Source organism: Elgaria multicarinata, chromosome 12, assembly GCF_023053635.1.
Source record: "Elgaria multicarinata webbii isolate HBS135686 ecotype San Diego chromosome 12, rElgMul1.1.pri, whole genome shotgun sequence".
NCBI lineage: Eukaryota > Metazoa > Chordata > Lepidosauria > Squamata > Anguidae > Elgaria > Elgaria multicarinata.
Window position 1 is genome coordinate 17,676,261 of NC_086182.1, and position 14,803 is coordinate 17,691,063.

The following is a 14,803-nucleotide window of genomic DNA, read 5'->3' on the forward strand; positions in this document are numbered from 1 at the left end:
GGCTGGGATTCTTCAAATATTCTTTTGCCACTCATCTTATCTCTGATACCAGTCCATGCTTGAGATTGCTGCTCACACCGCATGAATTGGAAGATTGCGCAAATCAAGCAACAATGAAACAAATTTGCACAAATTTCCTAAATTCTTAAAAGTGAAATCCCTAGATATAACCAAGGAAGCCTGTCTTCAAAACATCCACATGTCTTTAGTGCCTAGAAGAGCACTTAAAATATGATCAATACTGAATAGAAAGAAAACTCATGAGAATATTGTGCTTTCTGCACAGCACACACACTACTCTTGATGGAACTAGTCAATATATTGCACTGTGAATGCTTGGCTTTGTCAGCCCTGAAAACTGGAATGCCCTAAGCAGCTTGCTGTCCCTCAATTTCACTCCCCACCCTCTATACTAAAGGGGAGTAAGAATCTCAGATACAGGATTCTGGAGAGGAATATGACCAGTAAAGCAGATTTTGAAGATTTTCATTCAAATCCTAATAGAGTTTCTTACCAAGCCACCGACGATGAAGAAAAGGATGAATGCACGTCCTAAGGTGGTCTTGACCACCACATCTCCATACCCAACTGTAGACATGGTCACCATGATAAGATATAAGCACTCAAAGTAAGTTAAGGTCTGGGAATTTTTCTGTCGTGCCCAGGGATCTCCAGAATTCTCCATCTGCACATAAAGCAATTAAAAATGAAGGAGGAGGAGGAGGAGGAGGAGGAGGAGGAGAAGGAGAAGGAGAAGGAGAAGGAGAAGGAGAAGGAGAAGGAGAAGGAGAAGGAGAAGGAGAAGGAGAAGGAGAAGGAGAAGGAGAAGGAGAAGAAGAAGAAGAAGAAGAAGAAGAAGAAGAAGAAGAAGAAGAAGAAGAAGAAGAAGAAGTCAAACAAAAATGTAAGATTTAAAACTGGAACTGCTGAAAAGAATCCATGGTAAAATCAAATATATACTGTACATTATTTCCCACTAGAAAACGGGAAAATCAGGCTGTCTTTACCAATGAATTACATGTAATACTTGCTGCAGTGGAATAACAGAAATGCTAAGGACTAAATGGCACAGCTCTTAAGGGAGACCACTCCCACCTGTGTCCACACATGCACTGAATTTATTTATCACATTTAAGAACTTAAGAAGAACCATGCTGGATCAGACCTAGGGCCCATCTAGTCTAGCACTCTGTCCACACAATGGCCAACTAGTTGTTAACCAGGAACCCACAAGCAGGACACAGGTGCAACAGCACCATCCCACCCATGTTCCCCAGCGACTGATGTATATAGGCTAACTGCCATTTATATCTCACCTTTCCTCTAAAGTTTTCAAGATGGTATAAAATTGCCTTAAAACAATTAATGAAAAGCAGGATATGTATTTAGTATTCATTTGAACTATTTATATGATGTGTCAGCATACAATAAAAGGAGATCCACTTTAGATACATTTAAATGGTCAAAAGTGTTGGAAGCTGGTATCATAAGGAAGCAACAAGTCTCAGGAATTAACAACACAAAAGCATTGTTAAAGAAAAGCAGCCTGGAACAAATGGGGAACACTGAAGAAGCCTTTCATAGTTCCAGTGGGAGGGAGTTCCACCACCACAGGACCACCACAGAGAAGCCCCTTTTTCTTGTGACTATCAGTCAAATTGACCATATCTGTGGGCACCAGAGGAGGGCCTTTGTAGTTGATTCAGTAATTACTAATTATATTAGCATTTTCCTTTGACTATTGTATGATATTTATATTTTTGCTCTTATATTATAGACACATAGAATTTTTAAAAAAGCTTTCCTTTTATTGACCATGAAGGGCCTTCAAAGTGAAAAACAGCAGTATAAATTGGGCCCAAATAGCTGTTAACCAGTAATCTATCTTGGCCACAACACCACAAGCCACTATCTCTCATTGACATTTGCCTAAAGCATCACTGTACATACCCAATGAAGAAATCCTGCAGCAGTGAGCCAGGTACTGACAAATACAGCTAGTAGTTTGGACAGCTTGATTGCAGTACTGAGCAGGTAAGGAAAGACATGGTATGAGTAATGAGACAGTGACATATGCCAAAATCACCTCCACATATTATTTCCAACATCTCTCAACTACATGGCTTCCAGTTGAGTGGTGCATTGCTAATTAGTTGTTATTCTTTGTCCTATTGGAAATAGATGTGGATTCATTTTTTTGGTTATATTTCCCATCTCATTTTATAGCTCCCCAAAGTGATGATGATTAACAACAACAACAACAACAACAATGCACACCATTGGGGATGCCGCAGACCCCTAACTGGGTCCAGAAGTCAAATGGACTCCCCACATCAATTCTCCAGGCCCAGCGAGTCAGGCCATGACACATTTATGGACCCAACAAGCATTCAACAGTGGTCCACCCCAGTTGCACACAATGGAGGCTCTGGAAAAGGCATATTTCCTCTGTTGCATAAATGGCAGCTTCAAAGGCCCCATTTATGCAAGATTAAAGATGTGAATGGACCCATTTATGCAACGCAGGAGATACAAAATTTCTGGAGCCTCCATTGCGTGCAACTACAATACGCAATGCCCCATGCATTTTCACACAATTTCCCCATGCCGTCTCTTTTCAAATCCCTACCTAGAATGGTTGTAAACAAAAATAGACAAAAAATTCAGCACAGCACTAATTGAAAGGGACTCAAAGAGTACTTATCAATGGAACCTTCTCAAACTGGGGAGAGGCAACGAGTGGGGTACCGCAGGGCTCAGTCCTGGGCCCAGTGCTCTTCAACATTTTTATTAATGATTTGGATGAGGAGGTGCAGGGAACGCTTATTAAATTTGCAGATGACACAGAATTGGGTGAGATAGCTAATACCCTGGAAGACAGAAACAAACTTCAAAGTGATCTTGATAGGCTGGAGTGCTGGGCTGAAAACAACAGAATGAAATTTAATAGGGATAAATGCCAAGTTCTACATTTAGGAAATAGAAACCAAATGCAGAGTTACAAGATGGGAGATACTTGGCTCAGCAATACTACAAATGAGAAGGATCTTGGAATTGTTGTAGATCACAAGCTGAATATGAGCCAACAGTGCGATATGGCTGCAAGAAAGGCAAATGCTATTTTGGGCTGCATTAATGGAAGTATAGCTTCCAAATCGCGTGAGGTACTGGTTCCTCTCTATTCGGCCCTGGTTAGGCCTCATCTAGAGTATTGCGTCCAGTTCTGGGCTCCACAATTCAAGAAGGACGCAGACAAGCTGGAGCGTGTTCAGAGGAGGGCAACCAGGATGATCAGGGGTCTGGAAACAAAGCCCTATGAGAGACTGAAACAACTGGGCATGTTTAGCCTGGAGAAGAGAAGACTGAGGGGAGACATGAGAGCACTCTTCAAATACTTAAAAGGTTGTCACACAGAGGAGGGCCAGGATCTCTTCTCGATCCTCCCAGAGTGCAGGACACGGAATAACAGGCTCAAGTTAAAGGAAGCCAGATTCCAGCTGGACATCAGGAAAAAAATCCTGACTGTTAGAGCAGTGCGACAATGGAATCAGTTACCTAGGGAGGTTGTGGGCTCTCCCACACTAGAGACATTCAAGAGGCAGCTGGACAACCATTTGTCAGGTATGCTTTAGGGTGGATTCCTGCATTGAGCAGGGGGTTGGACTTGATGGCCTTGTAGGCCCCTTCCAACTCTGCTTTTCTATGATTCTATGATTCTATGATTCTATGAAATGCAAACTCAATCACCCCATCAAATGTGCAGAATAACACATCAAGTGAATTACCTGCTCCCCAAATGAAAACCCAATGGGGGGTGATAAAAGGGGGAAGGGTTGAAGCTTACCCACTTTTGGTGATGTGGAGGAACTGTAATATTTTAGGAAGCTCCATCAGTCGGAGTGCTCTCAAAAACCGTAAACCTATGACAGGTGAGAGAAGGTGAGACAGAAAGGTGAGAATGAGGTGAGACAGACAGAGAAAGAAATGGGGTAGTGCTTATTATTATTATTATTTACATTTATATACTGCCCCATAGCTGAAGCTCTCTGGGCAGTTAATTGTTTGGGAGAATTGGTGGGTGGAACTCATTGCTGTCCAGTGGCATTTACTACTGAGTAGACACATATAAAAGTATGTCCTGGCAGCCAATGGGAGAAGAGATCTGGTGATGGGGTGGAAGGTTCTACCCTTTTCCCTGAAATTTGTCAGTGGGTTCTGCCCTCCCTTTCCCCCATGACACTACTTTTAATCCAACCAATATGCATACACAATGCGTTCACTTTCTCTACTGAATACATAGAAACACGTATCAATACGAAAGTGAAATTATACATGATACTGTATCAGAGTACATCAATATATAGGTGTACACAATAGCAACCAATGCCAAAATGCACAATAGAAAACCATGACTCCAATAATTACAGAATACAGGTAAAATTCTGTTTCAGCTATGCAGTCTATGTAAAGTCGCTGTATGAAGAAGTTCAAAGTCCTTGAGAAAAGAACTGACTGAGGCTGTGTCAAGATGTCCCTGTTCTTTAGGTGATGATAACCAAATATTCCTCATTTTTTACTATGTACTTGCCTTCATTACACATATAATTATATACCAAAGAGGGTGGGGTTAACTGGAGGACATTTTGTTTATTAATGAAGGAACAGGAAGAGAAGTTAAGTTTCAAAGGACAACAGTGTTTTGTTGTGCATAGCAGTTTGGAAATAGGTGTGTCCACCTTCAAATGTGAACGAAAAGAGTTTCTCCCCCATCCTGAGCAGCAGTATGAATCCTGTGTGCACTCACCAAGCCAATTTCTTCCTAAATAGAAGGATACAAAGACTGGAGTGATGGTGAAGAAGTCCACGATGGAATTAAGTTCCAGCCAAAAGGTCAGCTTGTCACTTGCTGCCAAGAACTAGGAAAACTACACAAAATCAGATGACACAAGACACATATCTGTCTAACTTCCCTCCCCTCCCTCTCTTCCAAACTGGTTACTTACACACCACTTCCCCTTAAGACAGTACCCCTATCTTGTCATTAGTTTGGTGGGGGCCTGTCTTCAGGCTGCATCACTACGTTGCATGCCAGCCCAGCTCTTTATGTATATTTATTTGTTGCATTTATATCCTGAATTTCCTTCAAGGAGCCTATGGTGGCATACATGATCCTCATCCTCATCCTCTCCATTTCACCCTCACAACCACACTGTGAAGTAGGCTAGGCTGAGAGTAAGGAATTGGTTCAATGTCACTCAGTAACTTTCATGGCTGAGTGGGGACTAGTGTCAAGGTCTCCTGAGCCTTAGTCTAACACTCTAACCACTTTGCCACATAGCCATACCCCCCACCCCAGTCCACTGACACCCACATACACACAGTCTGAAGGAAAATATTTGTTTAGGCTCCACCAGGCAACTCATATGGAGAAGCTTATGTGAGTAGAAGTGACCTCCTCCCCCACTTTCAGACCTTTATTAATGACTCTGTTCAGATGAGACACTAAGCCACAGTGGTTAAGCATGTTGAGCTAATCATTATGGCTTAGTGTGTCATGAGAACCATGACTTAGCATGTCGTGTGAACCATTCCTAACCATGGTGGCTACATAACCATGGTTTAAACTTGCTCACCAACCATTTGCTGCAAAGGGGTTAGCGGCCTAACCATGGCTTAGTGTGTTGTCCTCAGTAAAATAGGAGATATGGCCATTGAATTATCGCACTAGTGGGAGGGGAAAGAAATTGCCTTTAACTGGACCTTCACCAACACATATGGCTGTATGTGTAAATTGGCTTCAGAAAGAGAAGCGAAGGGGTTAACAGTGAGCCTTGCAGTTTGAAGTGATACAGCCAAGCACATGTTGGTTTATCAGTTCTCATGCGCTTTATGTGAACTATGCTTCCTGTAACTTGAGCCCATTATTCCATGTCCTCCACCCTGGGATGACCGAGAAGAGATCCTGGCCCTCTTTTGTGTGACAACCTTTTAAGCACTCTTGAAATACTTAAAAGGTTGTCACACAGAGGAGGGCCAGGATCTCTTCTCAATCATCCCAGAGTGCAGGACATGGAATAACAGGCTCAAGTTAAAGGAAGCCAGATTCCGGTTGGACATCAGGAAACAATTTCTGACTGTTAGAGCAGTACGACAATGGAACCAGTTACCTAGGGAGGTTGTGGGCTCTCCCACACTAGAGGCATTCAATAGGCAGCTGGACAACCATATGTCAGGTATGCTTTAAGCTGGATTCCTGCATTGAGCAGGGGGTTGGACTCGATGGCCTTATAGGCCCCTTCCAACTCTACTATTCTATGATTCTATGATTCTAAGAATGGCTTGGACGTTTCTAAATGGACGTCTCCTAGTACTACAATTCAAAAGGCATTCTATGCCTTAACGTTGTGGGGGAAATAGGTCTCCTCTATTCTTCCCTGTACCACACCACTGGCTACATGCTCATTTCTTGTTGGTCACTCCCTTCCATGTCTGTTTTTTAATTATTGCGCAGATCTCTTACCCGCAGTCCAAAGTAAAGGAGGAAGAACATATTGAAGAATAGGTCAACCATAATTGTCTGGTCTTCGAAGGAGAGGCAGAACTGTCTAACACTGGAGAGGATGGGAAATGATTCATCATTTATAGTGAGATGTTACTTCTGACACAATTATTGAAATCAGCATGTGACAATTCATTAAAAGAAAACAATTTGCATTTTTTAAAAAAACACACACAGAGAACAATGATGATCAGTCACATTTGAATTCAAAAAGCAGAGGGGGGTGTTTTATTCTAGAACTTGTGGTCATCCAGTGAAACTGGTTGGAGAGATATTCAAGAAGGAAGGAAAATAATTCTCGACACAGCATGTAATTAATTTGTGAGATTCACTGACAAAAGAGGTGGTTGATGCAACGTGATAGGTCAGGCAATGGCTACTAGTCATGATGGCTACAATGGAACATGTTTAAACAGTCAGCGTGCCACTGAATATCAGTTGCTGGAAGCAACAACGGTTGGAGGTTATTGGCTTCAAGTCCTGCTTATGGGTTACCCAGAGACATCTGGTATGCAGGCATAAAGGACTATTTATGCATGCAGTTATGGCCATGATGTTGTGCAAATTGTGATTGCCACAAATGTTCCCAGCCACAAATTTGTGAAAATCATGATTCGTGCAAGTCCACATTTGCACGGGGGGGGGGGGGGGGAAGAGTGGAAAATATCCCAAATCCAGTTAGCTTGGGGATCCTCAAGCTCTTAGCTACAGGGCCGCACTGGCAAAACTTTCTGAGCTCCACCTCCAAAATAGATTCCTCCAACATCCCTAGCTAAGATGTCCCATTTCCAGCAGACATTTCTGGGGTGCTGCTTCCCAAAAAAACATTTTGAGTGTTTGTGATGAAATGAGGCTAATGAATTGCTGAGTGATTTAAAGAACTGTGCAGCGAATATGATTTTGAGTTGTAATTTTGTGTTTTATATTATCTGATTGTATAACTTGCCACCGTAGTTATTTCAATAGAAAGGTGAGATTCTCATATTTTTGAAATACAGGAACACATGATTTTAGAAAGCAACAAGGGGGGAAAAGAAGCTTTAGGAGGAACAACTGGGTTTCAATTACCTGTAACAGTTGATAAAGTATATGATGAGCGATGCAATACTAAACAGGAACACCAGGATTACCTAAAATGGAAATGCATGCTGCATCAGTGATGACATATATGAATAACAGAGAATCAAACTGACACCTCAGTTCCAAGGATCTTGGAATTGTTGTAGATCACAAGCTGAATATGAGCCAACAGTGTGATGTGGCTGTTGTTTTATTATGGTTTTATTTTTTGTGAACTGCCCAGAGAGCTTCAGCTAGTGGGTGGTTTAAAAATGCAATAAATAAATAAATACATAAATAAATGTGCCTGCAAATAAAGCAAATGCTATTTTGGGCTGCATTAATAGAAGTATAGCCTCCAAAATTGCTTGAGGTACTGGTCCCCCTCTATTTGGCCCTGGTTCGGCAACATCTTGAGTATTACATCCAGTTCTGGGCTCCACAATTCAAGAAGGACGCAGACAAGCTGGAGCATGTTCAGAGGTGGGCAATGAGGATGATCAGGGGTCTGGAAACAAAGCCCTATGAGGAGAGACTGAAACAACTGAGCATGTTTAGCCTGGAGAAGATTGAGGGGAGACATGAGAGCACTCTTCAAATACTTAAAAGGTTGTCACACAGAGGAGGGCCAGGATCTCTTCTCGATCCTCCCAGAGTGTAGGACACGGAATAATGGGCTAAAGTTACAGGAAGTCAGATTCCGGCTGGACATCAGGAAAAATGTTCTGTTTGAGCCGTACAACAATGGAACCAGTTACCTAGGGAGGTTGTGGGCTCTCCCTCACTAGAGACATTCAAGAGGCAGCTGGACAACCATCTGTCAGGGATGCTTTAAGGCATTGAATAGGGGGTTGGACTCAATGGACTTATAGGCCCCTTCCAACTCTACTATTCTATTATTCTACTAAATCATTCATATACAATACTAAAAAGGCAATGCTATATCCTGAACACTTCTCTCAGTATGGCTGATGGAGGCACATGTTTTGCATGTTTTGCTTTCTATTATGGAGGCTGTGAACACACTAGATGGCTCAGGGCTCTGTTGGGGCAGCTGATATACCCGTCATGGATGGATAGTGTCACTTTGGCTACGTACGCACTGACACTCAGGACTGAACTTCAGAAATAGAGGGAGTGATTCAATTATCTCTGCTCTGCTCCCTCCCCACTGGGTTGCACGTATGGATTGCTTGTGCTCTCCCACCCCCACAGTGCAATATCAACTCATCAAACCACTCACCAGTATACGTCCTACAGAAGTCTGAGCTGAGATCATCATGACCACCCAGTCCTGGAAGTGTCCCTTCCAGCGTCTCAACTTGGGGAGGTGTGGAGTAAACAGCTAAGAAAGGCAAAAGAAAGAAATGGAAATTCCTGCAGTCTACATTGCTACTCTACATTGTTGGAGGTAGAGGTGTGCACAAATGGTCTCTCAAACTTCTCTACCCTATTTGCAGATAGATAAATGGGGGGGGGCATTTCACCAGATTTCTCCAGGGGGAGGCCAAATTCTCCCACAATTTCCCACAGGTAGGCATCGCCATTGGCAAAGGTTAACAGCTAAGGTCCTCCTCCGGGTGCCTACTCCGAGAGAGGCTTGGAGTGTGGCAACGAGGGACAGGGCCTTTTCGGTGGTGGCCCCCAGACTTTGAAACGATCTCCCTGACGAGGCTCGCCTGGTGCCAATGCTGCTATCTTTCCGGCACCAGATTAAGACTTTCCTCTTTGCCCAGGCATATGGCAGCACATCTTAATCACCCACATGTTTAGTTTTTTAACGGTTTTTAATGCTTTATGTGTGTATGTTCTGTGTTTTAAAATTTTAAATTCTGTATACTTGCTTTTATCTCAGTTTTAGAATTTCTGTAAACCACCCAGAGAGCTCTGGCTATAGGGGCGGTATATAAGTGCAATAAATAAATAAATAAATGTTGTAAAATAGCTTCTTTCTTTTTCTTCCCTAAGGTTTTTTTTTTGGGGGGTGCACCGCCATTGCAAGTGGTAACAGCATCACCTGTGTTGGCAGCTTGGCCCCCATTTTGCATCCTCCACGATGCCCCATCTACCTATTTATTTATTTATTTAAAACATTTATATCTCGCCCTATATCATTAAGATCTCAGAGCGCTGTACAGATAAAAGCATACAGTATAAAACAATAAATATGCAAAAGTTAAAAACAAATTAAACCATGAACCAAGTTAAAACACTACATAATTTCAAAGCAGTAAAAGCAGTTAAAACAATGTTCCAGTTAGTTTAACCATCAAAGGCTTTGTTAAAAATGGGTGGGAGGAAGAAGCACCAAAAGTGTGTGCAAAATGGGAGAGACGCTGGCTCTGGTGCTGATGAGAAGATTCTTTTTTTTTTTGTTTTTCTTGTTAAAAAGGTTATTTTAAAAGACTTCACAAAAAGCCATGTTTTTACTTGGCGTCAAAATGAAATCAGTGTTGCTGCCAATCAGGCCTCCAAGGGGAGGGCATTCCACAGTCGGGGTGCCACAATTTATTTATTTATTACATTTTTATACCGCCCAATAGCCGAAGCTCTCTGGGCGGTTCACAAAAATTAAAACCACAATAAAACACCCAACAGGTTAAAAACACAATTATGAAATACAGTATAAAAAGCGCAACCAGGACAAAACCACATAGCAAAGTTGATATAAGATTAAGATACAGAGTTAAAACAGTAAAATTTAAATTTAAGTTAAAATTAAGTGTTAAAATACTGAGTGAATAAAAAGGTCTTCAGCTGGCGACAAAAGCAGTACAGTGTAGGCGCCAGGCGGACCTCTCTGGGGAGCTCGTTCCACAACCGGGGTGCCACAGCGGAGAAAGCCCTCCTCCTAGTAGCCACCTGCCTCACTTCCTTTGGCAGGGGCTCACGGAGAAGGGCCCCTGTAGATGATCTTAAGGTCCGGGTAGGTACATATGGGAGGAGGCGTTCCTTCAGATAACCTGGCCCCAAACCGTTTAGGGCTTTAAATGTCAATACCAGCACTTTGAATTGGGCCCGGACCTGGACTGGCAGCCAATGAAGCTGGAAAAGGACTGGCGTGATGTGATCTCACCAGCCAGTCCCTGTTAATAACCTTGCTGCCCTATTTTGTACCAGCTGAAGCTTCCGGACCGTTTTCAAAGGCAGCCCCACGTATAACGCATTGCAGTAATCCAAGCGAGAGGTTATCAGAGCATGGATAACTGTAGCTAGGCTATCTCTGTCCAGATAAGGGCGCAGTTGGTATATCAGCCTAAGCTGATAAAAGGTGCTCTTTTATCAGAGAAAGCCCTTTCCCTTGTCCCATCATAGCATATATGTTGCTTTGGTGGGACGCGGAGAAGGGTTCCTCCAACAGATCTCAGGTCTCGGGCAGGCATATATAAGGAGAGGCACTAGCATCACCTGTGTTGGCATCCTAGCATCACTCCAGGGTATTGAAAGGAGGGAATGCAGCCGCCACCACACACACACACACACACACACACACAAAATGGCGAAGAAAATATGGAGAAAACTCTGAAAAGTGTCCTTTTATTTCTAGAGGGTTAGAAAAGAAACATTCTCAGGAATTTCCTGAAAGTTTCCTTTCCTCATGAAAGGGGCTTCCATTTTTCTGCTTCATTCTCAGTTCATTTTATAATTTATTTTGAATGTGTGTTGATGGTGTTTTTAACCTTAACTACTCACTGTCAGGTAGCTGAGTGTACTGCCTATATTTTCTTCTTTTTATTACACATCTCAGCATTACTCTACAGTCTCCCAGTCTACCTGCACTTCCTTATCTATGGGAGGAATAAATTCATGATGTCTTCCCTTAGGTGGGACGTGTAAGAAGCCAAGGAGTTCTACAGAACATTCACACACACTCATCAGTCATCTCATAAGTAAAGTGAGCAAAAGAGCCCTGAACCAAACCCATGAGAATTTCTCCGAAATTTCTTCTCCACCAAATTTCTTCCCAAAAGCAATTTCTTTTCTAACAAATTGAATGAGCATAGTCAAAATTTTATCGGGATAAATTTTTGGCTTAGTACTAGTTGTTATTTATTTATTTATTTATTTATTTATTTAATTATATAGCACCATAAATGTACATGGTGCTGTACATAGTAAAAGAATAAAACAGCAACACCCTGCCACATAGGCTTACAGTCTAATAAAATCATAATAAAACAATGAGAGGGAAGAGAACACAATTGGAGGTAATGAATCCCTTTCCCTCTGTGTCCATCTTGCACTAGATCCCAAGGTAGCCTTCAAACTACTCTTTGGAATTAAGGATGTTGCAAGCATCCAATGTGGGGTTGGAGTCCAACAGATGGGACTTTATGTTCAAGGTTCACAGCCCCTCCCTTCCAAGTCTTTCTTTGTGGGCTCACCTTACATTGATCAGCATATTGAAGGAAGCAGCACCGCAGGACATACTCCAAAACCCTGATCATCAAAATTATGAGGATGCCTCCCACAAAAATAGACAGACAGGAGATGATAAAGGCCAACTGGACATAATCCGTACAGTGGCTTCCAATCTCCTCATTCCAGTCATCGAGGTGAATAGGAAAACCACTTTCCTTCATGTCTGCGTCTTCTGTTCTCCTACTGTTCACTTGGGACATTCTAAGAGATAACATGCCTTTGTGGAATCTTTGTGATGTCACTGCCAGCATGTAGGCTATGATGTCATTCTTTGTGTAAGTCCTGATTGGAAGCTGCAGACCTCACATGGAAACCACAGGAGATGGAGAGGAACACTTTCCTCCTCCGCATGAGGACCAGAAAACAGGACTGTCAACAAGATGGAGGTTGGATTTTGGACATAACTCCCTTAAGGATATTCCATATCCTTCCCTTGAATGGTTAGCTCTCTCATTTTTAAAAAGCACGCTGCTACGTAAAGAGTGCAAAATTTCAGGCTTGGAGGGCAAGTCCAGCTTTCTGCTGTTTCCTAGTTGGCTACATGTCCTTTCCCTAGCTGGTGAGATAAGGGTTACCCCTTTGAGGCCAACCTTTCTCATCGACTTGCAGTCTTGCGGCATGAGGGGGGTGACACCAGAAGGCCTCCCTACCACAAAAGGGGAAGACAGGGGGTGGTGAACGTAATGGTGCCACTCTCTGGTTGGGAATGGCTCGCCCTATCGATATACATCTGAATGGCATGTTTAGAGAAAGATGCCCACTTAGGTGACCCTTGTGCAGCTCTATCAATAAATGTGGCCCTATGAAATCTCAATACTGGAATTTTGTTATGTCCACACACAATCCCACAAACCATATCCCTTAGAAGTAAAGGAAGAGCTCTCAAACAACCTATGCGACATATAGTTTGGCTCTCAGAGTCTAGGCTCTGGACAGAGGGAAACGGCAACCAACAAAAAGAACAATGCCCTATATTCCGCAAATTGCTCGCTAAAACACAACAGCCCATTTTACGCCATTCAGGCCAAGCAACCCATTTCTGCAGCTGCTGTGATCAGATGTAGCTAGTTATCTCAACAGTTCACTCCCCACTGCAATATAATTTCATCAAAATCTCTAGGGCTCCTCAAGAGTTTTTCTTTCATTTAAAAAAAAACATCTTTTATGAAGCTGATGGATGAATAATAACACAATCAAGTTCCTCTTCATGCAATCAGAACAGCTGAGTGGTGATTTTGTCTGAAAAGGGAACACATGGCCAGGAAAACTAAGTAGCAAAACAACAGCTCACTGGCACATGGGCTGGTGAGCAGAGGAGGCAGTATTCTGTCCTTTCAATGCAGTAATTACCAAATGTCCATGCTTTCCCCCTCTGAAAGCCAAAGGGGTCCAATTGCAGTCAGCGCATCTGGGTTGTAACATGAATGTCAATAAAACTCTGGGCCAATGGCCGCCATTTTGTAACTTGGGCAAAGTGATTCTTCCTACTTGTTTTTGCAGTTTACTTCTCTATGATTCTGTTGTTTATGCATTCCTCCAAAGGATTCAGTTACAGAGAAGGGGAGAGGGAGGGGGGAGGGAACTGGGCTCAACATTGCAGCAGAAGCTCTCCATGAAGGGATGGGAACAGATTCAGAGTTGGAAGAGGGAGAAGGGGTGGTATAGCTACCAAAATCACTAGAGATTAGGGGCAGGTGGTCTCAGCTGCATCCACCTCCATGGGATGCCCATCAAGCCTCCTTGGCTGCCCACCCCCACTCATGATGGCACACAAGCTCCTTTGCAGCTTGCCAAGTGCCGGACAAAACCACGAGCCTGTCTGCCCTCATCTGAACCGACAATTGTTAGGCCCAAGGGAGAGTCCAGAAATTACATGTTTCCTACCTTGCATAAATGGCAGCCATAAAGGCCCCATTTTTGCATGCTTAAAGGCGTGAACGCTCCTTTAATGGGCACTCCATGAGCCAACTGGCCCGCATTTTGCATTCTTCACAGTGCCCCACGCCTAGCATCGTTTCAGGGAAGGCAGCCACCGCACACATGGAAAAGTGTGAATTTTGCGGAAGAATTCATCATCATGGCCTTTTGCTTCTGAGGGAGCTGAGTAAGAAAAGAAAAACCTTAAACTTTTCTGGGGGGAGAAAGTGTCTGAGAAATTTAGGCTTGATTCTAGTTCACATTCTTAAATTTAAATGGATGTTTGTCGATTCCAGTTGTCTCTAATTCAGATGCTTATAATGCCACCATTTCCCTAAAAGTCCTCTATTAGGTGTTAGTGGGGGGCAGTGATATGGGGGCAGAATATTTTCACACATTCCTCAGCCACCTCCTAAGAAAGGAAAACACAGGAACCCCAAACTCATCCCTTCATAATTTCCCCTTTCAATTTCTTTTTGGAAGCAACTCCCCCCACCACAACATCCATCAAATGGAATGAGAACAAAAACGTGAAAGGATTTTTCAGCACAGCACTACTTTTAATAACAATATATGGATATTCTTTTCACTTCTAGTCACAACTATCATCTTGATGCCTGTTTGGAGGATATAGAATGGTGTCATGTATAGGGCTCACCACCAGATAGCAGCAAATGCTCACCTATACTACTAAGTGTGTCACTACTCTTCATTTCTCAATGAAAACAAGCTGGTCACAAATCACAGCCACACAGCAAAAGCACAAGAAGGAAGGATGTAAGGAGAAATTTAGGCACCATGATTTAGCGGTGCCTCCTCCTACTCTGAATTTACTCTGCAAGGTTA

The 14,803-nt window shown here is 42.8% G+C and overlaps 1 protein-coding gene across 1 annotated transcript in view; it reads right to left on the bottom strand.

Moving 5' to 3' along the window:
- The window catches only part of KCNU1 (potassium calcium-activated channel subfamily U member 1), a 75,491-nt gene extending 63,290 nt beyond the window's left edge, over positions 1–12,201 (bottom strand). Inside the window, 8 exon segments of the mRNA XM_063139490.1 lie at positions 515–685; positions 1,951–2,026; positions 3,845–3,920; positions 4,805–4,916; positions 6,521–6,611; positions 7,628–7,689; positions 8,862–8,963; positions 12,004–12,201. Coding sequence (XP_062995560.1) covers positions 515–685; positions 1,951–2,026; positions 3,845–3,920; positions 4,805–4,916; positions 6,521–6,611; positions 7,628–7,689; positions 8,862–8,963; positions 12,004–12,201 — 888 coding nt within the window.
- Between the last annotated feature and the right edge of the window lie 2,602 nt (positions 12,202–14,803).